This window comes from Elgaria multicarinata, chromosome 2 (genome assembly GCF_023053635.1).
Source record: "Elgaria multicarinata webbii isolate HBS135686 ecotype San Diego chromosome 2, rElgMul1.1.pri, whole genome shotgun sequence".
NCBI classification, from domain to species: Eukaryota; Metazoa; Chordata; class Lepidosauria; order Squamata; family Anguidae; genus Elgaria; species Elgaria multicarinata.
In genome coordinates this window covers 151115130-151142539 of record NC_086172.1, presented here as the reverse complement: position 1 = coordinate 151142539, position 27410 = coordinate 151115130, and the positions used below count along the sequence as shown (strand labels likewise).

Genomic DNA, 27410 nt, shown 5'->3' with positions numbered 1-27410 from the left:
GTGTACATACATTGTAACTTTTTAAAATTGCAAAAACTACATTAGGTTGGTCTGAACATCAACTGAAAAATCACAGAAATAAAACATTGATTCTGCACGCCTCAAAGAACAATCAGTTGCATAGAATTGTGGTGTGTAGGAATATTGCATTCCCAATAAGTTTGCATGCTCTCGTGAAATGTAGTTGCTTGCGATTATGGAATACAGTTGTAGAGACAATTGATTAAAATATTAAGAGGGGGAAGAACCAGTGCAAGAGAACTGTTTTGTAAGTCTAACTTAAAAACAGCTGTCGTAAAGTTAACTGGGAAATGGTTGGGTAATGGATAAGATCATCATGGCAACCAAGCAGAGCCACCAGCCTCGTGGCAAACTTCCATAAATTAGGTATTTTAATCTTTGAAGTTTACCAATCCCAAAGAACTTTAAACATTGAATTTTGAATATATCCAGGGGCTTGTGGTTAAGCCCATTCTGGGGGATTCTCCTCAAAGTCTTAACAGTTCTGACTCCTCCATCAGGAACATAAGAAGCGGACTTTTACTACATGAGGCTATTTGTCCATATTGACTAGCAGCTGCTTTTAGGCAAGAGATCTTTCCCATCGCCTACTGGAGGTGGAATCTGGGACTACTTGCATGCAAAGCATGTGTTCTAGCTATGTCCTCCCCCCCCCCTCCATCCAATGCATGTAAATAAGTATGACAGAGGGATATGATATCTGTAGGTCAGATGCCTAACACTTTATATTAAAAGGGGGGCAACTGTCAAACGGAAATAGGGATTCCTGGTTTGTTCCTTCATCTAAGTAACACAGAAGTGGCTGACTAGCCAGCAAAGCATCAGCAACAATGGCTCCCTAACTCCAGAATGGATTTTGTCTTGGAAGTGCATAAGTTACCTATTCTAATGCCAAAACTATTCATGATGCTGTGTAGCTATGTCTTCATTTTTTCTTCACACCACCACGCCAATCTTACTGGAAATGCAGTATGTGGGAAGGAAACCTGTCTCTTCACTATCCCACCCACCCCCATGTGGTTAGAGTATGTGTGTGTTCCCATTGGTGCCAATGGAAACGTTCTAGACCTAGCCATGCTGGGATAGTTTTCTTTTCATTGAATGAAGGTGTAATGTGAGGAGGGAGGCCTGAATTTCCATTAAAAAATCCCCCCCACACACACACACCTGAACTGGTAATTAAAGAAAAGAGGCAGTCCTAGTTACATGCTATGCATTCAATGTGATGGGTAGCTGGTTCCCAAGATACAAACTATGGGGCTGTTCCATAAACATTGATCTGGATGCATGTAATGTAGTAATGTACATTTGTTCTTTTATTATTATTGTTATTTATTTATTTATATAGCACCATCAATGTGCATGGTGCTGTACAGAGTAAAACAGTAAAACAGTAAATAGCAAGACCCTGCCGCATAGGCTTACATTCTAATTAAGGCTTTCTGGATGATATCTGTCCTTTTACTATCTGTCAAAGGGCATTTCTTCAACTAGAACAATACATAGTAACCCTTACGTCACCCTTCCCTAACCTAGTGCCATCCAGATTAATTGAACTGCAACTTTCAGCATCCCTAACCATTTCCCATCCTGGATGGAGCTGATAGGAATGAATGCTCCATTTCCTTCTCTGGATGCTCCTTTTTAGTCATACTCCCATTGGTCTCTCCAGTCTCTTTCCTCTCTCAGATCTTCCACCATTTCCTTCTGAATTGCTTCTTCAGAATTTCCTATGGGAATTAGAGCCGTTGTCAGGCATTATGACCCTCATAGGCTGAGGGGCAGAGTGGTGAGAAGTGGGTGACCTCTTCCACCCTCCATGACTTAGAAAAGCCAAGCTCTGCACTGGTGAGGCTTCTCTCCTTGAGGCTCCCTCGTGATGTAGAATCCTGGACTTCTAGGGTTCTAAGTTTCACAGGGCGCCTCTGTGAGTAGAGATGTCTCACCAGGGCAAAGGACCATTTCCCCAACTGGCGGGAGGTGATGGAGCCATTGATACGCATTTTATTTATTTATTTATTTATTTATTTATTTATTTATGTTTTTATACCGCCCAATAGCCGAAGCTCTCTGGGTGGTTCACAAAAATTAAAACCATGATGAAGTGGATGGCACCAACAGCCTGGTTCTTGCCCTTCCCTCATGTCAGACGAAGTGTGAGAATGCCCATATCAAGAGAGAGAGTTAAGTAACTGACTAGATTTAAATGTTTGAAAGCTCAGTATTCATTCACAACAGCAGGAACTGTATTACTATTAATGTCAGTCTTATGCGTTTTGCTTTGCCATTGCCTGTTACTGCTGTTACATTTGCCAACCAGGAGTAGCCCTTCATGTATCTAATACCAAAGGTTATTGTATCTTAGCAAATTGCCATTATACACAGTTACAGAGGGGGGAGGGGAAGACATTTCACAATTTAAAATTAAAACTACTAATAGATCATCAAAAGTTGAATAATTTTTCCATACATTCTTTAAACTTTATAACATACATGTGAAAAACATTGACAAATAATGAAAGATAATATTTGTCAGCATTAGACAATAGAAAACAACGATCTTAACAGATGAATGTACAGTATTTGGTTCCAAGATCGTTACAGACAGAGCATTCTAGTAGTATATGAATAATGTTTTCAACTGATACGAAATTGCAGTTGCATACTCTATCCTTCTTAGGAATCCCCTTATGCCAACCCACCCAATCTGCCAAATGGGAGAACATTTAATCATGCCCAAGTGAAGGCTACCATCACTTTAATATATGGCAAATCTGCCAGATATTTTGGAAGAGATAAATACGAAGGAATAAAAGAGGCGGAGTTATTAAAAGAGGCATAGAAGTTATTAGAGTGGCAAGTCTTGATCTCAGCCACCTGTGATTGCATCTCAATATCCTTAAGCCTATGGAGCAATATTACTTTAGCTCTATTGTATCCTGGAGTTAAAAGAAAAGAGGTTGAGAATCCCTAACTCATGGCAAACCAGCTGCATTTTATGCTACCATGAGCTTGGGCCCATCTCTTCCAATACCATCAGAAGAAATTCTGAGACCTGTTTAAAGATGATTTTTAACTAAAAAAGCAGAGTTAATCTAAGAAGTTCAGCGTTGATAGTCATTACACCCAGTTCTGCATGAACCCATTCTAATTTTGTAGAAATGGGAACTGCCAGGAGTCTACCCGAAAATTGGCCATCATGCATCTAGTCATGTCCATGACAGCTTATGCTGCAATAAATGTCTTGGTCTTTAAGGTGACAGGAGACCCATGGCCACCCCTCTAAAATGGTCACCTCGTGCAACCTGGTGCTCCTGCAGATGTGCTGGATTGCAACCCTTTTTATTCTCCCAGGCATTTTAGTTCTTCACCCTGTTGTATTTTTCTATCTTTGCATTATTGTTGGTTTTTACTTTGTTATACTGCCGTTTTAAAGTTTTATACTGTGTTTTATCATGTTGTACTTTATGGTTTTAACTCCTGTGAATTGCCCAGTGTGCTTTGGCTATTCTATGGTATAGAAATGTAATACATTTTAAAAAAACCCACCATGCTGGTTGGGAATGATGGGAGTTGCAATCCTACTCATCTGGGGGAGCTATTATTATTATTGTTGTTGTTATTGTTATTGTTATTAATATTTATTAATATTTATTTATAAAGCACCATCAATGTTCATGGCGCTGTACAGAATAAAAGAAAACAAGACAATCTCCCATATGGCTTACAATCTAAAATCACAGTAACAGACAGGGGAGGGAGGGGAAAAACCAACCGGGGTAGGGGACATTAAAACTAAAATATAGACTAGTATGACCATGCTACGATTGAAAAGCTTTCGAGAAAAGAAACGTTTTCAAGCAAGATTTTAAAAACTGAAATTGATGTCGTGGTCTGCAAATACATTGGAAGAGAATTCCAGGCATAGGGGGCAGTGAGCAAGAATGGGTGAAGATGGGTGAGAGAAGTGGAAACTCTCGGGCAGGTAAGAGACATGGTGTTATTGGAGCAGAGGGCACGAGCAGGGCGAGGAAGTGAAATAAGGGAGGAAAGGTAGGGAGGAACCAGATCATGACAAGCTTTAAAAGTGAGAAGAAGAAGCTTGTATTGGATTCTATAAGAGATTGGAAGCCAGTGGAGGGATTTTAAAAGCAGGGTGACATGATCAAAACGACGAGCCAAGAAAATAATCCTAGCCGCCGAATGATGAATGGAGACCAGTGGAGACAGATGAGAAGTAGGAAGACCGGTCAACAAAAGATTACAATCCAGGCGAGAAATAACCAAAGCATGAACAAGGGATTCGGCGGAAGAGACATATAGGAATGGTGGAATTCTAACGATGTTGTACAAGAAGGAACGACAAGACTTAGCTACAGCCTCGATGTGTGATGAAAAGGAAAGTGAAGAATTAAAAATAAAACCAAGGCTACGAGCTTCCACAACAGGATGGAGCGTAACATTATTAATGGTGATAGAGAATGAAGGAGAAGGAAAAGATTTAGGAGGAAAAACTAGCTATTCTGTTTTTGCCATGTTCAGTAGGGAAGGCTGATCTATGGCTATGTAAACTAGCCCCTGCTGTGATACAGAGTCATCCTGGCTCAAGCTGTCTAGGAAATCCAGATCACACTTGTTGTTGTTTAAACTTGTAGTTGTCCCTCTCCAGGAAACTCCATTGCCATTTGTTTTGTCTGCAGCTTTGCATCTGCTAAAAGAGGAGAATGCTCCCAATAGGGGGAAAAGATGGCTATCTGGCTCGGAATCAAATTTAATGAGAAGTCCCAAATCTATCTTGTGGGGTGGGTCGGTGGGGGTAATTACCAAACATACAATGGCCACACAAGATAGCCAGCATCTTCAGAAGCAGGTGGAGCAGGCACAAGAGCTGTTCATTGTCAAAACCTGTTTTGCGCTGCTGTTGGGATAAAAAGATAAACTAAGCTCAGGCTTAGGAGTCACAACTTTGCAGATGTTATTAATGTGGTTTAGATCGCACTATTTTATAGTTATCTCCCCCTAGATGGCAGCAAAAGAGCACACACACACAAAAAAGTCCCAGAAGAATTTATAGAATGCAAAAGGGAGAATTCCCAACAGATGTTGAGTGTTTGATATGCTATGGAATTTGAAGTTGTCTGCTTCCTTCCAATCACAACTGGTGTTCTACGAATAGTAATTAGTTATGCTAAGGGCTCATCTACACCAAGCAGGCTATTCCACTATAAAAGCAGTATATAAAAGGCAGGAGCCACACTACTGCTTTATATTGAAGTGCACTGGCAACTGTTGGGGCCCATGACACAGCTACACCAATCAGGATATAGCACTATGAAAGTGGTATGTGTCATGGGCCCCAACAGTTGTCAGTGCACTTCAGTACCACTATAAAGCAGTAGTGTGGCTCCTGCCTTTTATATACCACTTTTATATATTGGAATATCCTGCTTAGTGTAGATGAGCCCTTAGCATAACCAATTACCATTCGTAGAACACCAGTTATAGGTAAACAACCTGTTTTTATCCCAGCCCCAAGGTGCAAGAGATGTCCTCTGTAGAGGAAAGTAGTCTGCACATCTTCTCTCTGTTAGTTCGCTTGTTTAAAACTCTCCCTTTGAAATCCAAGGAATGCTAAAAGTGCTCAATTTTGGCTTGATTGTGCCCTTATTTATTCAGAAGCAGAGCTCCGTCAGTAGCTTCTCTCAATTTCAACAGCAGTAAGTAAATAAATAGGAAATGGAAAATTATGCAATAGAACACAAATGAAATTATTCAGAAAATAGATTCAGAAATAATCATGTCCACTCATTCAAAACAAAGTAGAATAAAATTGACAGATTGGTTCTAGAATGCATTTATTCATGGAGGGGGTGGTAGGAATTGTCCAGAGAGGATTGCTATAGACCTGACCGCATTTTGAAGTCCGGTACAATGGTGCTGAATACCACACACTAGGGAGGCCTACTGCCTTCTCATGCCTTTCCTCTGAGTTTCCCAGGCATATCTGGCTGGCTGGTTTTGCTGGATCCTTGATCTCATCCAGGAGGGCTCTTTCTATGTCAAGTGCCCTTATGCCCTGAATGTTCCATTTAGCCTCCACTTCAGCACAATAGCTGTCCCTGTCCCACCCCCACCCACCCTGCCATACCAACCCCCACCTCAGGTTTTCACTGAAGTGGCTGGAGACAAAGGGCAACTTCTATTTTGAAGAGAGGTCATGCTGACACTGATCTGATTGTGAAAGGAGGTCTTCACAAAGGAGGGAAGCCACTTAATGGTTTGCTGTTCCAGGCTGATGCAGATGGCCCTTCAGGGGTATTGCCCTCCATCTCTTTCTGGGACAGACCCTTCATCAAAGCATAGCATATACTGGGGTGGGGGTGGGGGGAAAGAGTTATGAAGTTCTTGCCAGGTGGCATATTATGCAGAGATGCCAGTCACTGGGTAGTGCAACCACTTGAATTTGAATGGCCCTAAAACCCCTGCCCTCCCTTGGAAAACTGGAAAACCATTAGAAATGTAGTTCAACAATCCTCTTTGCCTCTAGGTGAAGCTGCAGTAAGGATTTGGACAACTACAGTCCAAATCTCAGATTTCTTTAGCAGGATTCCAGGCAAACTTCGAATGACCTGGGAAAGGTAGGGTGTAACCATAATACACAAATGCAATAAATAGTCAAGGCTCCATTGACAGACAGTGGATGGGAAGTGCAGTCTCCCAGTTCTTACCAATAATGATACAGGCCCTGCATCCTGTAAATGATTCTGAGAGAAGAATGAAAGAGGATACTGATCTGCATAAAATGTTCATATGCTAATTTATGTGTATAGAAACAACTGCTATAATTTAAATCTGATGTGGGCAACAGCAGGAGGGGGTGTTTTTGCCCCCTGGATGCCCCACCACCACAGACTGCACTCCATGGGATACTTGAGAGGGCGGGGGGGTGGGGGGAGAAGAACCTGGCTGTTTTGGTAAGGTGGCTTAAAATGGCCAATCCGAGACCTTTGGCTATGGGACAGTACATAAATTTAACAAATAAATAAATCTCAAGACCCCCTTCCTCCACGGACCAAGCCAGGGAGCCAGATGATGTCAAGGGGCAGGGGCCTCACCTGAATGCCTCTCCCCCTCCTATGACATCATTCAACCCTGCCCATCTAAAAAGAGTTCTCCATGTAGACAGAGGAATGGAGCTCGGACGCAGCCAGGACTTGCAGGATTCAACTCAAGCTGCTAAGGGCCCTTTGAAAATCTTGCTCTCAGGGGATGAGGAAGTGGAGACTTAAAAATGAAAAAGGGCAGGGCCCATGGAGGATGCTCAACCCTTTGATGGCCGGACTGGGCCTAAGGACCAGAGATTGCCCTCCCCTGCCCTAAAAGGATCAGGTTCATAGTTTGGTAGTGCTCTTGGATCCAGCGTTGTCACTGGAGACATAGGTGGACTCAGTGGTGCCGGTCACCTTTTATCATCTTAGGCTGTGTCAACTATGCCTTTAACTGGACAGAGATAGCCTAGCTGCAATTATCCGTGTTCTGGTAACCAATTGTTTGGATTACAGCAATGCATTATACGAGGGGCTGCCTTTGAAAATGGTCCGGAAACTTCAGCGGGTCCAAAATATGGCAGTGAGGGTGTTAATGGGAACTGATTGATACACCAGCATTCTGTGAGACGCGCTATCTTCCAGTCCGTTTCCAGGCTCAATTCAAAATGGTGGTATTAACCTTTAAAGCTCTAAGTTGCTTGGGGCCAGTTTATTGTCTCCTCCCATATATACCTGCCCTGCCTCTAAGGTAATCTTTTAAGGCCTTTCTCTGAGCGCCTCCATAAATGAGGTGAGGCGGGTGGCTGCGAAGAAGAAGGCCTTTTCAGTGGTGGTGGCACTCCAATTGTAGAATGCCCTCCTCAGAAAGGCTCGCCTGGCCCCCACATCATGGACTTTTCAGCACCTGGTGAAGACATTTGATTTTTCCAGAATTTTTAGTTATTCAGTTTGTTTTGAAATGTGTGTGTTTGTTTGTTTGTTTGTTTGTTTTCCTGCTGCTGGTCATTCTGTGAAACTTTTAAAGGTTTTATATTATATTTTGTCGTATTGTGTTTTAGGGTTTCATTTTTTGTGAATCACCTAGAGAGTTTTGGCTACTGGGCGGTATAGAAATGTAATAAACAAATAAATAAAATTAGCACCTGTGCTGGAAAAGGCAAATGTTCTTTGTAGGTATACAGGCAGGCAGATGTTTAATAAATAAAAATAAATAATAAAAAAGAAACTTCTGGTTTGGCCCCCAAAATAGCCAACTTGAAAGAACAACCTCTGCTATCCTTCCCTATGTAAGCGAGCAATTGATGCACATCCTCTTTTCAGTGGCACAGAGGGATATCGCAGGTTCAAAAAGTCAAGTAGGAGAAATGGAAGGAAATAGCAATTTATGCCAACAACATACATATATTAAGGTCCACGACATGATCAGTGAATGACACAGCTGTGGATAACATCAGAGTACAAGAGAAAATTGTTATTTCTGCCTGACATTAAAAACCAAAATTACAAGGCTAGAACATACATTAGTATTTTATTTTTATTTTTTTTAAAATGACAACACCTTAAACCAAGACTCAGATCACTCAAATATTTACAATCAGTTGAGGGAAATATTCTTTACTACTGAAAGCACAGATCTTTTTCTGTACTTGTTTACACTGCCTACTGAACATCCACTGAGTATGTACACACACACACACACACACACACACACACACACACACAGACGTGCACTCTTTTTCTCTCTCACACACCACATACATGCACCTCTTAAGACAGAAATATCAAATATTAGTTTTTACTAAGGCAACTGTCACAAAAACTATGTTTATTCAGGAGAAAAGTATGCTTCACAGTTAAAGATACACCTTGCTCCAGCTCTACTGGGTGTGTAACAAGTGGGAGTGGGGGTTTATTTATCTGTACCTCACTTTCCCACCACCCTTCCATCAGGAAAATGGTGCTCAAGAGATGCACATCAAAACACATCAGTATTTGAAAGATAAAAGCTCACTGCCTATAAGTCAAATAGTTGAAGACCTAACAATACTAGTAACATTTGAAAGTGTGGTACATATAGGCACCATTCACAAATGGACTTACATTTGGATATTTGGTCTTTTTTTACTGAAGTTTATCTGTAATTTACTCCTTTTCCCTTTTTTAGAATGTGGATGGCAGACATTTAAAACTGTGTTTTAATTTTAATGGATGAAAATGGTTTGAGATTTCCCCCACCCACCCCGCCCCATTTGGGCTGTGAAATGGTGAACAGGTCTTTCTCAAAATTGTGGACCAAATTCTACAGACAGAACTCTTCAACCGTGCAATCCACGTAAGCCACCTAGAGAGCTTCGGCTATTGAGTGGTAGAGAAATGAAATAAATAAATAATAATAATAATCTTATGCATGTCTATTCAGAAGTAATTTCCAATGAGACTTATTCTTGGGTAAATCTGCACAGGATTGCTGCCTGAGCAAAGCTGAAACCCTGAAAGGAGGGGCGGGCAAACTGAAGAGAGATTCTATTTTATGCAACAGCTTCTGTTCTGCTGCTTTAAGCAGCTGGGACACCATCTGGGACATACCCAAAACCTGCATTCACAGAATTCTGAGCAAGGCAAGAGATCAAAAGTTTATTTTTATCCTATAGTCACAGAAGAAGCATGGGCTGGGGTGGGGTGTGCAGCTTTGGGTGTGTGATGAAGAGCACCTGCACTTTGGAATTTACCACTACACCACTGCTCAGGTAAGTGGCTGATGCTTTGTGCCGGAAAGTTGGCAGTGACAGAGCAGCGGGCCACGGGGCTGTAGAATACCAGTGTTTGATTTGAGGCCATGCTACAGGCACACATCTGTTTTAAAAAATGGGTTCAAAGTGCATTCACAGCACTCCGAGTCTCTTTTGGGGATGTCTGTCTTGGCATGTTGAGAGGTGTAACTGAACACCCCACCTGTGGCCCACTTCTGGGTAGGCCAATCAATTGCTACAAACAGACAGCTAGCACTTACTCTTCAGATGGGTTGTCAGTGTAACCTTCCTGCCTGGTGTTAATATAGCGGTAATGGCTTTTAGCCCAGAATATTTATTTTCTCTCTCTCCCTTCTTTGAAGGCAATTAGGGGTTGTCTTGATGTCGTCTTTGCCCCAGGTTGGCTCCGAATCTGTGCTGTGTTGGTTAGATGATGCAGCCACAGATTCGAAGCCACCCTGGGACAAAGAGTCGAAGATGCACAGCTGAAAAGTCGGGGACTTACGCCAAGTTTTCCACCCAGAGCGAGGTCAGCCCAGCTCTTCCGCCAGTCTGTCCTCGCTTGGAGCCACTCTAGGAGCGTTCCTGGGCAGAAGGCGTCCTCCTTAACTTGTACTATCATTACACACACACACACACACACACACACACAGAGGAAATAAAATAGTTCCCATTTCTTCTCATCTTATTAGGTCATGTCCTCTTTAAGACTGTAAGCTCTTTTGGCAAAGACATTCACGGTGTAGTTTAGTCCAGTGTTACTTTAATATTAATAAGCATTTTAAAAATGAAAAACATGTAGTGAGCATTGACATTTCCATTATTCCCTATGGTTATGGTAATTGTTACTTTTTGTAATACTGCAGCAGTGATTTAAGGCAAACCAGCAAGCTTTGACGCCTCTAAATTGGTTGGCTTGAATTGAATGGAGTTCATTTCCAGGGCTCCCAGGGTTATAGACTTAGAGTATCACATGGGGGAAAATCGTGTTTCCTTACCATCACTTCTCTGCCCCCGCTTCTGTTCCTCATTACTTCCTCTTTCTTCCCAGAGGGGAAAGAGGAAGTAAACAAAGGCCATGTGTCCCATTCAAGGGCCATTTTTATCGTGCTGTTTTTCCTGCACACAAGAGATTGTGGTACATTCCATTTTTAAAAAAAGTTGGATTAAAAGGGGTCTATTTTGCGATGGAAAATGCGTGGAAGAACAGGAGGTGGATGACCTCATAAAGGACTCACGAACATCCATAAGTGGGCAGTAGTGAGCGTGTGATAAAACGCTCATCTGATGAACCTCTTAAACATCCCTCCTTGTGAACTTACTGCTTTTTATCAGCCACAAATCCTTTAGCCCGGTAACACTGATGAACTGCAGCAGTGGGGAGTGGATACTTGATCTGGGTTCCCACCCCTTAAACAGGGATGAAGGAATGAGTCCAGGAGTGGAGCAGTATGGGAGTAGCCTGGCTCTGTAAACTGCTTCCAGATATTTAGATCAAGCCCATAACCAGTGGAGGCTGGGGCTCCAATTTCAGTGGAATGTGAATCCATTCTGGGTTTCAGTCAGAACCAGCAAGAGCTCTAATGGAGCTATCCAAGGTGCTGAACCCTATCCCCAAAATGGGATCAGAATGTTTCTAGGCTTGCTTTCAGAAATTCATTGTTGTTGATTATATGGTTCTATGATTATGTTGGATGCTACTAAAGAACTGGAAACAGAGAGTGGGAACATATGAACAGTTCTTGCAGAGGAGAGATGTAAACAATGGATCCACCAAGGATATACACTGTGTATCCCTGTGCTTTTAAACTTATTCGTACTTTATCTGAAGTCGGGATGACACTATATTATTCAGAGTGCTAAAAAAGAAAAGAAAAAAATTGTGAAGAGCTCCAAAAAGGCCTCTTCATCCTGAAGAACGGGCATTAAATGGCAAATGCAGTTCAGTGTGATACACACTGAAACAAAAACACCTGACTTTACATATATCCTGATGGGATCTGAGCTGGTGGGGACTAACCAAGAAAAGGGTCTTGGGACTGTGATGGACAGCTTGATGAAAATATCAACCCAGTGTGTGGATGGTGTAAAAAACGTGAATTCCATGTTAGGCATCATTGGCAAAGAAATAGAAAATAAACCTGCTAATACTGTAATGCCTTTATATAAATCTATAGTGTGATCACACTTGGAATACGGTTTACAATTCTAGTCAGCGCACCTCAAAAAAGATGCGGTGGAACTCAAGACGGTGAAGAATTCGACAACCAAACTGATCAAGGAGCTAGAACAATTCTTCAATAAGGAAAGGTGTTTGCAGCTTTTTAAGTAGAAAAAAGGTGAATAAAGGGGGACAGGACAGAGGGGTATAAAATATGCATGGTATAATGGAGAAGATGGAGAGGTTTTTATTCCTCTCTCATAATTCTAGAATGCAGGGTCATCCAATGAAGATCAATGGTGGGACTGATTAAAGGAATTACTTCTTCACATGGCTAAATTTACAGAATTGGCTTCCACAAGATTTGGCTGCCAACTTAGATGGCTTTAAAGGGGGATTAGACAAATTAATGCAGGAAAAGGCTATCAGCAGTTACTAGTTATGATGGCTATATGTTACCACCAATATAGGGAATATGAGTGGGAGAGTGCTGCTGCACTCATGTCCAACTGGCGGGTTTCCCATGTTCATCTGATTGGTCACTGTGGGAATAGGACGCTGGACTAGATAGGCATTTAGTCTGATCCAGCATCGCTCTTCTTATCTTTTTAAGGTTAGAAATTTATATAAATGGTTAATGGGAAATCAGAATACATCTCAAAAAACCAAAGACTTTGAGATAAATGATGTCCTTATCACACAAGTGGGACATTAAATGAATTTCTAAACCAGCCTCTTATTGGGCTGACCATATAAAGCACTCAGATGCTATAACACAGTCAGCTTACTCTCTTCCATGGTCCCTTGACTATGCAGCATTATTGCTGGATGATAGTCTCCAGGCAAACCATGGGAATGACTTTGAAGATTTGTGAGATTCTGACCCATCCCTCGGTTGCTCTTCTGGCTGTAAGAGCCACTGCTGTTCTTGGGGGAGATGGTTTGGCCTCTGTAGACTTGAGCCTGATGTTCACATAACCCAAACTTGCTGAGCAAGATGAAGACATCTCTTCGGAAAGCTTTGGTAAAGATAGCATAAAGGAATGGGTTAGCACAGGAGTTGACTGGATAGAAAAGGACCAGCAGGATTTTTGAGTTACTGACTGATATCAAGGGTTTGTTCATAATTGCAGATAAGGCATAGAATGAAATTGGTGCCATGCATAAGAAGTCAGTAAAAATCAACACAGCCATCCTTTTGGCAATGATGGTGTCTTTGTCCCCTGACTTGTACTGGGGGTTACGCACAGTAATATAGATTTTTATATAGCAGGCACAAATGATGGTGAAAGCAATGATGTTCAACATTAAAACAATTATAATGTAGGCTTGATCCAAAGTTGTTTCAGTATCCATGGGAAGACAGATGCTGACTTTTCCATAACTGCTGACTCCAACCAATGGCAAAAGGGCAAGGAGGAAACATACTAGCCAACCAGCCAACATGATAACAGAGGCATGCCAGAGACGGATTTTCTTGTCCAAGCGCATGGCAAAGGTAATGGCATACCAACGTTCCAGAGTGATTGCAGTCAAGGTGAACACAGACAATTCGCTAGCAAAGACAGTGAAAAAGCCGGCTGTGCTGCAACCAGGTCCAGTCTGCCAATCAATGGCATGGTTGTAGTACTCTGACCTAGTGTATAGGTCCACTGACGCTATCAGGAGAAGGTATAATCCCATACAGAAATCAGCAAAGGCCAAGTTACACATCAGGAATCGTGGGACAGTCAACTTGTAATGGCTGGTGAGTAGAATAAAGAGAACAAAAACATTGCCCAGAATGGCCAGTAAGTTCACAAACCATACCACAATCCTTAGAAATTTGTAGCCCATCACGTCTTCACACGGGTTGAACTCATCAGGTCTTGGAGTGCAGCTAATATAATCAGTACTTCCACAGATAACAAAGTCATAATGGCTGTCAAATGTCGGAATATGATCCGCTTGTGGGTTCTTGAGCTCTTGGCCAAACCCAACCTCTCTATTTTCATGCTCTTCAAAAAAGACATTAAAATGAGAATTTCCATGGGCATCTGTAAATTTGGAGTCCTCGTCATACATGGCATCTGTCCGATCTGAATAATCTTCCGCATAATCTTGGTAAAAGGGGCTCCTGAAGGCACGGGCAGATCTTCTCTTGCGGAAGTTGTAATTGTTAGTTTGATTGCACAACAAGGACTCCAAAATTCTAAAAGAACACAGAAGAACAATTACCCATAGGATGTGAAGCTTGACTTGAGCAAAGCAAATGAGACAATGGGGAACTGTTTATTCTGATCTAGGCATAAGAATATCATTCTTTGAAATCTAAAGAATTCTGACTCTGGATCCAAGCTACAACTCTAGACATTCTCGAAGCAGAATCATAGAATCATAGAATAGTAGCGCTGGAAGGGGCCTACAAGGCCATCGAGTCCAATCCCCTGCTCAATGCAGGAATCCACCCTAAAGCATCTCTGACAGATGGTTGTCATTTACATTTTAATTGGATAACTTTTCCCTTTAAAAAAGCTATTATAGATTATCTAATTGCGTCCCAATGGTATTATACTACACTTTACTCATGTGTATTTATTAAAACCAATTTCTACACTGTCATTCCACTCTAAAAATTACAGTAAACATTACAAATCATAACAAAAACATATTGGGTTAGAGCCAGATTTACTTAGAGTAGACCCATTGAATTCAGTGGGGCTTAAGTTAGTCATGACTAAGAATATGACTAAATTTGGATCCAACCCCTTAATTCTAACAATATTAAATTAGAGTACAATATAAAAATCATCAGTATGTTAAAAGCAATTTAAGCAACTGATGTTAATTAAAAGCTCAGGTGAATAGGATATCCATGCTGCTTAAATCAGGGGTAGGCAGGAGAAGATTGGGATCTACTGGTAGATTTCTAGGTGATTTGCAGTAGATCAGCAACAGTCTCCCAATAGTTTAACAATAGCATTTTAAGGTCTAATTTAAACTCCTAAAATATCTGTAGTAGAGTTGCATGTAAGTGATCCCAATTTATGTCCCATAGGGATGCAGGAGGTAGCTGGCTTTGCCCCCTGAACCACCATTTTGCATCCATCTCCAATTGGTGGACCTTGGGGTTTTAATAAAAAGCTAAGTAGATCCCACAAGCCTGAAGTCTGCCCCCCCAGCCTAAATGTGTCTGGGAGGGAATTCCAGGGTCTCTCTTCACCTGCCTTAGTTCTGAAGATGAACTGAACTGCTTGGCAGGTGGCAGGTTTATGTAGGAGAAGTCCTTCTGGGTTCCAGACCATTTAGAATTTAATCTAAACTGTAAAACTTACCCCTTGGCTTTCTTCCAGTTCTTGAACGCACAACAGTGGCTTGGGTATGACAGAGCAGCATGAGTTAGATAAGGAAAAGTCTTTATAGGGGGAAATTTCTTTAGGGTCCAAGTATTCTGAGCCATCAGTTCTTTGAGGTTTTCCAGTCCTCTTTCTGGAAGTGTAGTAATACCTGTCTGGGAGACATCACTGAAGATATGGGTAGAGAAAAATGAGGGATAATTGATTAGATCATGTTTCACACAGAGAATGAGTATTTCTCATTGCCATAGGCCATTGTGAAGTGTACAAAATTAAAAAAAATATCTAAAACAAAGACATACACAGTTCTCATTTAACATAAAGACATGAAAATCATAACTAAAATATATCTGTCATGAAAACTTCCAGTAATTACTTCAATTTAACTTGCTCAGATTAGAGAATCACTTTTACAGTCCACTGATAACTTTCTTCACAATACTTTGCTGAATTTTCTTAACTGTTGTAGCAAATAGCTGAACGTAATAGGATATACGTTCATCCCAGAAGAGACTGGTGGCTCTGATTTTGGTAGGGCTGTGAATTCAATCTGGGTTTCAGTCAAAAACCAGCTAGAACTCTAAACGAACCCTACCTCAAAAATAGGTTCAGCACCTTGGATGGCCCCTTTAGAGTTCTGCCTAAAACCCAGAATGGAAACATAGCCCCACTGAAATTGGAACCACCAGCCTGCACTGCTTCATACACATCTGAAAGTAAGTATGCCACTACGTCATTTGTTAACCACCCTGTATACTGATACATATAGTAGTGCAGCCTTCCTCAACCTGGGGCGCTCCAGATGTGTTGGACTGCATCTCCCAGAATGCCCCAGCCAGCTGGCTGGGGCATTCTGGGAGTTGTAGTCCAACACATCTGGAGTGCCCCTGGTTGAGGAAGGCTGTAGTAGTGTGTCGTGTGAACCAGCCCCATCCCTGCCCCCTCACAGCTGGTGTGGAAAGAACCACACCAGATGCTCTTCAAGGTTGAAAAACTCACTTCAAACGGTGGAGGGGCGTGGGGAGGGGACGAGATTGGAGAGGCCAGGATATGAACTATCCTGCGCCTCTGCCAACCTCCCTCCCCCTCCAAAGTGCCATTGCTAGATGGGCTAAAAAGCCCTTCTAGTGAAATATGCAGAGCTGGAGGATGGGGAGATGAAAATTGCCTCTGCTGCTCCTCCCACACTGCATTGGCTGACTGGAAGTTTAGGTGCAATCAAGAGGACTATGCGCTTACCAAAATCAAGGATATTTGTGTCACCAACCACACTACCTTGTGAATGGTCTCTGTACTTATTTGTTTTACATAAATGAAACATTTAATGAAACTGTAACACTCATTTTTTCTTTGTTTCATTTTCTTCTCCACCTGCTTTCTCCTCCTAAATCTATGTCTATAAGAGTAACACCCCATGAAGTGGACTCTAGTGAACAAAAACTTACGGCATAATAATTTTGTTAGTCTTTAAGGTGCCACAACACTTTGTTTGTATTTATGCTATTAAGAAACATTCACTACAATATCTTTTTTTTAGGTGTGGTGAAAGGAACTCTACACAGTAATCTAAGTGCGGTCACACCACAGATTCGTGTAAAGGCAGTATGATATTGGCTGCATCATGCATGAGTTTTGATTTTAATATTTTCCTTAGCAGAATTCTTGTTTATGGGTTTTAATTTGTTCTTAAAAACACCAATATGTAAAAGATATTTATCGATAGCTCCGCGATAGATTTAAAAGCAATTCAGATACATGCAATGTTAAGTGATCACTGAAAAAAAGTTCAGTGTTTCTTTTGCGACCTGGGGCCTGTCTTCATGGCACCACTTCACCACTCCTTCCCCCTGAAACCCCAAGGTATTGCTGCTGTGGGGTGGGGTGGAAAATCCCCAGGCCAGCTGAGAGTGTAGGGTTTTATTTATTTTATTTATTTTATTTTATTTGTTACATTTTTATACCGCCCAATAGCCGAAGCTCTCTGGGCGGTTCACAAAAATTAAAACCACAAAAAACATCCAACAGGTTAAAAACACAATTACGAAATACAGTATAAAAAGCGCAACCAGGATAAAACCACACAGCAAAGTTGATTATAAGATTAAAATACAGAGTTAAAACAGTAAAATTTAAATTTAAGTTAAAATTAAGTGTTAAAATACTGAGTGAATAAAAAGGTCTTCAGCTGGTGACGAAAGCAGTACAGTGTAGGTGCCAGGCGGACCTCTCTGGGGAGCTCGTTCCACAACTGGGGTGCCACAGCGGGTTTTCCAGCAATCCGGGTACTGGAGCCCATCCCTGACCTCTTCCCAGGCTACTAGTGACCAGTCACTGGTTGCCATCTACTCTGGACCACCCCTCGCTTGGTGCCAGAGCAAGGTCACATGGGTGAAGGGCCAGAATGACCTCACTCTGAAGAAAAAAGTTGGCGTAAGTCCCCGACATTTTTACATGCAGCTATGGGAGAAAACTGTAGAGCCAAGCCAGTGCTGATTGATAGCATTGCTGGGCAAAGAGGACGTTTAGACCGCCCCCTGCTCATGATCGTAACAACAACAAACAACAACAGCAACAACAACAAATCTTATCTGGGTTGGAGTGTGGGAATCATACAAATATATGGTTTGTTTTGATGTGCTTCTTAGTTCATAGATCAAAAGTTTTCTTACAAAAGAATTAGATTCCAAGCTAGCAAACAAAAGTATACATCCAGTGTTTTGAAAAGCTATGCATTAGACTGCCATAACCAACTCACCGTAAAATGTGGGCAGTGAAGAGACCAGGCCATTAAGCATCACAAAAGATATACACAAATCCCAACAATGGAATGACCATGAATGAAAAAGTAAGAAGTTCAGGGATGATGCTATTCATTCCAGTTTGCCAACACTCCACACAAGTGTTTCTAGAAGAAATTGAACTCAACCCCTCAACAGTTACTTAGACAAAGAACTTATTTGTCTGAGTAAATTAGCAGTCCAGGGCCACATATTTGAAATGCTGCCGTGCACTTTACACTGATTTAGAACTTTCTAAAAGCTCTGCCGTGCTTAAACAGCATTCCTGTTTTGGAACTCTGAGCATTGACAAATGAGACAATACAAGAGGGCATGGTCCACTTACCCCCCCCCCCTTCCCAGTCCTTTCAATTTCTTCAAAAAACTACTTGCACTTCGGTGAAGAAAGCATATGATTCATTAGCTTTCCCCTCTTTGAAGACTATCTGGTAAACCATATCCTGTATGGCCCAGTAGACAACTGGGTTACTCACCCATGGAGCACAAGTGTGTTAGCCAGTGTACAAAACACAGGTATTTTTGCTGCCCAGAGAAGGCAACAGGCAACACCCAATAAATGGAACACATAACTCCACACTTGTTCCAACTTCACAGTTTATTTATTTGTTTCTGGGCTCAGTTTAAAGTGCCAGTTTGTTGCTTGTACCCAGTTTCTTGAAGGACCATCTATATCAGGCAGCCTGGCTTTAAGAACTCCCTTAGACACCCTTTTCTCTGTACCATGGGCTGAAAGACAGGGGTCCAGTTCGCATGTCACCATGGATTGTTTGTTTGCTCAGCAACCCACGTTTCTCCTGATAGGCTGTCAAGCATGTGACGGCTTGGCATGGCTTCTTTGCCCCTCAGTCCTCCATCCCACTCTCTGTACATATCCCAGTGAAACATACAAGGAAATTGAGACTGCATATCTGTGCATACTTGCGAAGGACATGTGGAAAGTAATACTAGGAGAATGTAGAAACCCATTTGTGCAATCCAGAAGCACTAAAAAAAAAGGGGGGGAGGAATGTGAGAGACGTGCTCTGAAAAGGAGCGCCAAAGAGGGGGGGGGGAATGGAAACGTTATCGTCTCACTATTAAGACTTGAGTTGATGTCCTCCCCACTTTCAACACTTCCCCTAGTCCTGAGGAATCAGTAAAAGGGAGTTATTGCTCTTCCACCATCATGGAGGAACATGCACTGTGGCAGCTGCCGAAGCAAGAAGCTGTGAACGGGTCTCTTCCCCTGACAGGCAAGGAGGTCTGTCCCCCGATTCTTGTGGTGGCGGTGGTGGCCACGGGACAGGAGATTGATCTGCTGCTTCTTGCTGCGGTGGTGGCCGTGGCATGTCTTAGCGCTGCTGCAGCAATAAGGAGGTAGAGGACTGTCTCTCTCTCCCCCTCCGCCCCTACCTATGGAATGGCAGTGCCCCGATAAGGTAAGGGGGAACCAGTGCTGCCATTTGGTGGGGAGGGCGGGGAGCAATAGTCAACCCTGCCCTTATAGCCTGTTCCATGGATGACTTATTAGCATGTCCACCAAGCACGACTTGCAGATAGTCATCCCTGGAGCAGACTATAAGGGCAGGGTTGGCTATTGTGTCATCCGAGCACTCTCAATGTTCAAAGACGCAAAAGAAAATAGCAAATGGAATACAATGCAAAAAAGAGCCACCACACCATGGTTTATTTGCCTGCCTTGAATTCAGTAAGTATGTATTCAGTCAACTTTTTAAAAATGCAAATGAAGTCGTAAGAGCTCAGCCTCACTGTCTTTAACAATCACCCTTGCAACCAGATCTCAATTTGCTAACAAAGCAGGGGACTAGGGACAGCCAGGACAAGAAAGTTGCATTTCATACTTGCTCACCTCTAGTTAGTTTCCTCAGTAGGCGGCCCCCTAGTCACGTGTGCATTGCAGTGTGAGATGCCGTCCACACACCCACTCCTTAACCTAAGGGCTGCCTGTACGACCTGTATACCCCATCGTGGCTGCAAAGTGGCGCTGCGTGGAATACACACCCACCCACCAGCTTACCGTGGCTTTTCCTTTGAATGCAAGGTCACCACCTTCTTCACGTTGTCTGTTGGTGGTGACCTTGCTGTTCCAGCCTCAGGGTAGGATAAGGGGGTGTGGGACGGCTCCATGAGCTCCATGGCCACCAGCGCTGCCCAGAAAGCCCTCCCTCTCTCCTGTCATTGGGATTAACTATCTCCATTTGGGTAACATCCTGAATTGACCAACCCACTGTCCTGGTGAGGGAAAATTCCATGCCCAAAGCACCACCGCTACTGGTAAGCACATTAGCACCCATTCAAGTTAGAGAAGTACACCCAAAACTGCCCAAGGAACCCCAATTCGCACACCAAAATTAAGATGGGGAAAAGACAACCCCGCTTGCACTGAGTACCTCTCTCCTCTTTTATCTGGGGAAAATAACCAACAACTATATTCAGTGTTTAGTTTGTGGGCAGTTTCAAGAAGACCAACCTTGAGGACAGCCCAGGCTGTTTCAGCCCTTCCCTAGTCAGCGTGATTCCCAGTCTTCTCCCCGGTGCTCTGCTCTCTTCTCTGTTTCTATTATTTAAAATTAGGCTTAGCTAGGGAAGGCACAGCTTGGCAGTCCCTGAATTTCTCCTTCAAGCCTTTACCAAAGAAAAGGCTTTAAAAGGGACGTGAGAAGCTTCTGCTCGCCCTCTGACCTGCTAGAAGAACTCCTTCTTACCTCTAGGAGCGTTAATATTTGTGTTTGTCTTTCTCTGCCCTTGCGCTCTCTCTCTCTCCCTCCCTCCCACTCTCAGCCACACAGAGTGGCATACAAAGACCAGATAATCATTACAACAAAAACAGTATAAAACCTAAACTTTAATCCAGAAATATTGAGATATTGGCATTAGGCTCCTCATTTCCCTATTTCCTCATAACGTTAACCAAAGAATGGCCAGTCTTAGCTGAATGCTGCTGGTGTAATCAATCTTTCATTTCTATTACATATTGCAATTTCCATTGCATATTAATCAATTGTTGTTGCTTTGTACATTCTTGATTCTAAGCTTTAGTCCATTGTATAGTTGCTATTTCCCTCTAAGAGCTACTCTACATTATGCAAACAACCTGCATCCTTAACAGGGTTTTCTTCTTCTTCTTCTTCTTCATTTTTTTTTTTGTGGGACTACGATGGGCTTCTTTACACAACAGACACGAGGTTTGAATCGAAGGATTGCCTTCCTCTGCAAAGTTCTATATGTTTCTCTGTGTTCTGATTTACAGCCACTAGATGGCACTGTCATTATAGTGCTATGCTAGCATTTCACACAGCCGATAGATCAGAATAACGTCTCTTCTCGTGTTATGTTTGAAAGTGGGATAAAGGAGGAAAAGCAGATGTCCTGGAGGTTGATGATGTCATGTAAAGGACCCACTAATTTCCGTGAGTGACCAATCACGAGCGAGCAATAAATTGTTCATGTAGAAAAGCCCTAAGTGTAACCTCCCCGTGGTGCAGTGTCACACTTAGTTAAAGTGCCACCTCCCCATATTTCTCCAGTGCGTGTGTACATTTTACCTGTGTGGACGAGGACATGCAGTAACAAATGGGCCAATTTTTACATTACTGAAGCACAGCATGAATGATGAATAAAGGGGAGCAGCAGAGATAATAAGAAGAGGAATACACAGGAATGTAGGAAGCTACTTTATACTGAGTCAGACCATTGATCCATCTAGCCCAATACTGTCGTGCACTATATTGCCCAGTATGTATTGCCCATAGCCCAGTACTGTTGACTGGCAGCGGCTCTCCAGGATTTCCGACAGGAGATTTTCCTGCCCTACCTGGAGATGTGGAGGATAGAACCTGGTACCATCTGCCTGCAAAGCATGTGCCCTACCACTGAGCCACGGCCCTCAGGAATCACTCGGTCAGGTGAACTGTAAGGTTCTTTCCCGTGCCAGCTGCCCAATGCCATGCCAGCTGCCCCTTCCCCGTCCTATTGACAGAAGCCATTCATCAGTGAGAGGGGCTAATTGAATACAACCTTGTATGAGAAGCACCAACCAAACTCTGTGTAACAGAACTCTGCTTAACTAACACCAATATGAAATCCTTTAGGGACTAGAAGGGTCCAAAGTTCTTGAGTCAGTTTTCTAAGGTACTTTCATGTATGAGACAGTAAAATAGGAATTTCACCAGGATTAATAATTAGATGAGCAAACCAGGTGATGTAATATTAAAAGGGTGCATTCTGCTCTCAAGTATCTTTTACAAAGGCTATGAGGCTGGCTGTAGGAATACCAAAGGTCAAACAGAATACAGAATGGGACTTCTAAAATAAGACATTCATTTTGAATTCCATGATTTCATGGTGGTGGAATGTGAAGGAGTACACCTTCCAGCATCTTAGCTTTCCTTTAAAAAGTGTAATCCTCATCCAGATGTTTACATTTTCTTCAAGAACATATGGTTCTAACCACTGGCAAAGCCAGAATCCTGGTCCAGATGGTCAGTACTAAATCTACTCCGATCATTCCTAATGCAATAAAAAATCTTCAACGTTAATGCTATAAGCCATTCTTCTCCAACTTGGTACCCTCCAGCTGCTGTTGGATTCTCAACTCCCATCAGCCGCAGGCAGTAAGACCAATAGTAAACAATGCTGGGAATTGTAGTCCAAAACATCTGGAGGGCACCAGGTTGGGGAAGGCAGCTATAAGACCTACTATTTTGTTTAGGGTAGCATAGCCTAGTAGTTGACACGGACAAGAAGAGCTATTGTGTAATGTGTACACTTTAAATCACCTCCTTATCATGTGGTAGCTGTCTCTCTATGTGGCAATACATTTCTGTATAGTAGTTCATCATGCAGCTTGGGCTCTTATCTATGTCACCATACTGACCCTGTTCAGACGACACGCTAAGCCATAATAGTTAAGCATTTTGAGCTAAACGTTATAGCTTAACATGTCATGAACCATGACTGAGTATGTCATGTGAACCATTCCTAACCATGGTAGCTACATAGCCATGATTTAAATATGCTTGCTAACCAATTGCTGCAAAAGGGTTAGTGGCCTAAGCATGGCTTAGTGTATTGTCTGAACAGGCACACTGGGGTTTTCCACTCCCAGCATCTGTGGTAGTATGAAGAAATTCTCATGGTTAGAAATCCTAAAGCACCCTTGAACCCTAGAGTAGCCTTCTTAGGAATGCATATCTGGCTTGGACTATCACTCCCATCATCCCTGACATTTGACCATACTGGTTGAGGATGATGGGAGTAGTAGTCCAACACATTTGGAGGGTACCAGGCTGTGGAAGGCATATGATGAAGGATTCGCACTAAACTGAACAAGTCTGGCCAGACTCAGGATGAGAGGCCACCAGGGAACCTGCACATATGACATCTTGAGCTCAGTGATGGAAGAAAGGTGGAAAACTAAACGAATAAGACCATGTAAAATACCTTTATGTAGAGGTCCTCAACACTTCTGGGCCAGTAGGAACGTTCAGAATTTTGAGAGAGTTTTGTGGGCACTCTCACAAAATAGCTACTGGGGGGAGAGTGGCTTGCGCAATCACAAAATGGCTGCCATGGTGGGCATGGCCAAACACAAAACATTAATTTTCCAGAAAGCAAATTGGTGAGGCTAATTTATTATTTACCCAAGAACCTAAAGTTCAAGGCAGAGGTGGGGTCTGAGCTCCAAAACACAAATCGACTCTTTTGAACCCACAATTTTCTGCTCTAGCACCCATTTCACATAAGGCAAACTAACGAAGCTTCACCATAAGTAACTTGGCCAAGAAATCAAGTAGAAGGCAGAGGTGGGGTCTGAGCTCCAAATGCCAAATCACATATCCAGCAACACAAAGCACACCACAATATCCAGTTCACAGAAAGTAAAGTGCTCATAAGATGAAACCAGTGATGTTCAGAGAAACACACCCATACAGAACAGACAAATTATCTACCTCACTCTGCCCAAGATGCTCATTAGCACCCTCCAGTCCACCATTTTGTTTTTCTAAGTGGCTGGGGCACGTTTCAAAATGAAGCAGTGAGAAGGCCTCTGGGGCTCATGTGAAGCCAAGAAGCATTATTGCAAAGATGGCACCGGAGATTTCACTGTGCAGCCTGCCTGCCTCCTAGTTATTCTCCCTACTTTTTTAAATTAAAATAATTATTTTAAAAATAAATAAAATAGGAGAGGCAGGGAGCCTGACAGGCACCAACGGCTGTGGGCTCCAGTTTTCATCTATACTTGCCATCATGCATGGACTTTCCCAATGCAGCTGTCGCTGCCAATGCATGGATGTCCAAGGGCAAGGCCGGTTCATGTCTGGGGGAATTGCGCACTTTCTGGAGGCACCAGAAAGCACTCTTTGCCCCCTCCCACACCAATCATGGCCTTAAAGGCCCTCTTAAAACCTTGGATTAAGAGGACCTTTAAGGACACGATTGGTGTGGCACGGGGGAGGCAAAGCATGCTTTTCTGGGCCTCTGGAAAGTGCACAATTCCCCCAGCAGGCCATTAGCATTTCTGGGGGTATCGCACACTTTCCAGAGGCCTCAGAAAGTGTGCTTTGCCTCTCCCCCGCCAATCATGGCCTTAAAGGCCTTCTTAATCCAAGGTTTTAAGACAGCCTTTAAGGCCATGATCGGCACACACGATTTCCCTGAAGCTGGGGAAACTATGTATTTCTCCGCCCATGTTGATGGGGTCTTAAAGGCCCTGTAGTAACCTATGGCTGCGAGAGCTGGACCATAAGGAAAGCTCAGCGAAGGAAGATAGATGCTTTTGAATGGTGGTGTTGGAGGAAAATTCTGAGAGTGCCTTGGACTGCAAGAAGATCAAACCAGTCCATACTCCAGGAAATAAAGCCAGACTGCTCACTTGAGGGAACGGTATTAAAGGCATAACTGAAGTACTTTGGCCACATAATGAGAAGACAGGATACCCTGGAGAAGAGGCTGATGCTAGGGAAAGTGGAAGGCAAAAGGAAGAGGGGCTGACCAAGGGCAAGATGGATGGATGATATTCTGGAGGTGACAGACTTGACCTTGGGGGAGCTGGGGGTGGCGACAGCCGACAGAAAGCTCTGGCGTGGGCTGGTCCATGAAGTCACGAAGAGTCGGAAACGACTGAATGAATAAACAACAACAATAAGGCCTTTAAGCCCCCAATTGCCAAGGGGGTGAGAAACGCAATTTCCCCAAAGCTGGGGAAATTGTGTATCTCCCTCCACTGTGTTAATGGCAGCTACCAAAGGGCATGCACAAGTCTGGGCAGAACTGAGTTTCACCCAGACCTGCGCCCCCTTTGTTCTTTGGCAGCATTAGGGTGAAAATCTGCCAGGCGCATTCATTGGGGGCCATGAGGGCCAGATGAGGGGGTTTCCGCTACCTTCACAGGCCCAGGCAGATTTTCACCATCGCTTTGCAACACCTGATTTGTTTTGTAACTTTTGTCTAGTTGCAAGTTTCTGTTATTCCTTGCTTTGCATTGTAGTGTGTGTGTGTGTGTGTGTGCCCTGTTTCCCCGAAAGTAAGACATCCCCCCGAAAATAAGACCTACTTCCAGTTTTGCCTCTCACTGTAATATAAGGCATCCCCCCGAAAATAAGACCCTTTTTTTTGTTCAACAATAAATGTGTACCGTATTCTTCTTCATGGAAAAATAAGACATCCCCTGAAAATAAGACCTAGCGCATCTTTGGGAGCAAAAATTAATATAAGACACTGTCTTATTTTCGGGGAAACAGTCCACTAATTTCTGTTGCTTTCTTTTACCACTTTATTCTAACTTTAAAGTATTTCATATATGAAGTGAGATATAATCATCAGTGCTTTTTTCTCCCAAGGAGCATAATAAAACTAATGCAAAAGTAGCTCTCCACAGTAGGAGATTGAGGTTGCCATCATCACATTAGTTCTCAGCTCAGCATGGAAACCCTGAGTTCCAGCCCACTACTTAAGGTCCTCAGAGGGTCATCTGCTGTGATTGTCTGATGTGTGATTGGCAGTCACATACCAGAGGACTTTTTCCTTTGCCGCCCCTCAGCTGTGGAATGACCTGCTGGTTGGAATGCACCTGCTGATTTCTTTGAATGTCTTTAAGCTGGCATTAAAAGGCTCTGTTATTCCAGCATGCTTTCCCCTTTTTAGAATCTTATTGCTGACCGTTATATATTATTTTTATGCTGTAATTTTGACTATTTTGTCATGTTCAAATTGTTTTTGACTTTGATTGCGGCCTAGGGTATTGTTAACATTGATGTGCTGCCTAGGGTTTTGTTTGATTGATTGTTTTATTGTGCTCAAATTGTATTTAATTTTGTATATAGGTGGGATATAAATTGAATAAATAATAATAAAGTAATGAAAGCATGGAGGAGCTAGTATGCTTTAGGGTGACCATATTTTGGAAAACAAAAAGGAGGACAACATGGTCGCCCCCAAGGGGGCGTGTCCAGCACCAAGGGGGCGTGCCCACCCGAACATAGCCTTGGTCACATGTCTGATTTTACAGCACACATTTAAGACAAATCTCTTCTTCATAACATCTTAATGTTAAAATCACTGAAATAAAGAACAAGTGAGAGATTCAATGTATCTGAAATTAACTTCACTCACTCCTACTTTTGTAGGTTTTGCTGTACTTTGAAGCTTTTGCTATACTCTTTGTGTTATTTTATTTATTTATTTATTTATTTATTTATTTATTTATTTTATTACAACCGAAGCTCTCTGGGCGGTTTACAACAATTAAAAATAGTAAACATTAAAAGTATACAAAAAATTAAAAAACATAAAAACAGTATAAAAACAACAGTATAAAAAGTGTTACATTCTCCCCTTCCCTCAAATATTTTTTCTGACTGTATCTTCACTCATTGCAAGCTGCTGTTGTTGTTAACAGGGTTTGCTACTGGCCCCAGATCTGTTTCAAATTTGGTATGGCTAAAGCTCTACCTAAAAGCTATCATGGTGCCAACTTTCAGCTCTTTATCTTTAAAAATGACAGTTTAAAAAATAATAATTTTAAAACCTCAATTTTTAAAAAATTCCTAAAAAATCAATGGATGAACGGATCTGTTTCAAATTTGGTGTGGCTAAAGCTCTACCTAAGTCCTTTCATGGTGCAAAGTTTCATCTCTTTATCTTTAAAAATGACGATTTTAAAAATAATAATTTTAAAACCTTAATTTTTAAAAAATTCCTAAAAAATCAGTGGATGAACAGATCTGTTTCAAATTTGGTATAACTAAAGCCCTTCCTAAGAGCTACCATTGTGCCAAGTTTCATGTCTTTATTTT

At 42.3% G+C, this 27410-nt stretch overlaps 1 protein-coding gene across 1 annotated transcript in view; it reads right to left on the bottom strand.

Annotated features, from left to right (window-relative positions):
• Positions 1–12749: 12749 nt before the first annotated feature.
• TSHR (thyroid stimulating hormone receptor) overlaps positions 12750–27410 on the bottom strand; it is an 87323-nt gene continuing 72662 nt past the window's right edge. Inside the window, exons 9-10 of the mRNA XM_063147624.1 lie at positions 15296–15484; positions 12750–14172 (exon numbers count right to left, since the gene is read on the bottom strand). Of these exons, the coding sequence (XP_063003694.1) occupies positions 12750–14172; positions 15296–15484 (1612 nt within the window). The remainder of the gene's footprint in view (positions 14173–15295; positions 15485–27410) is intronic.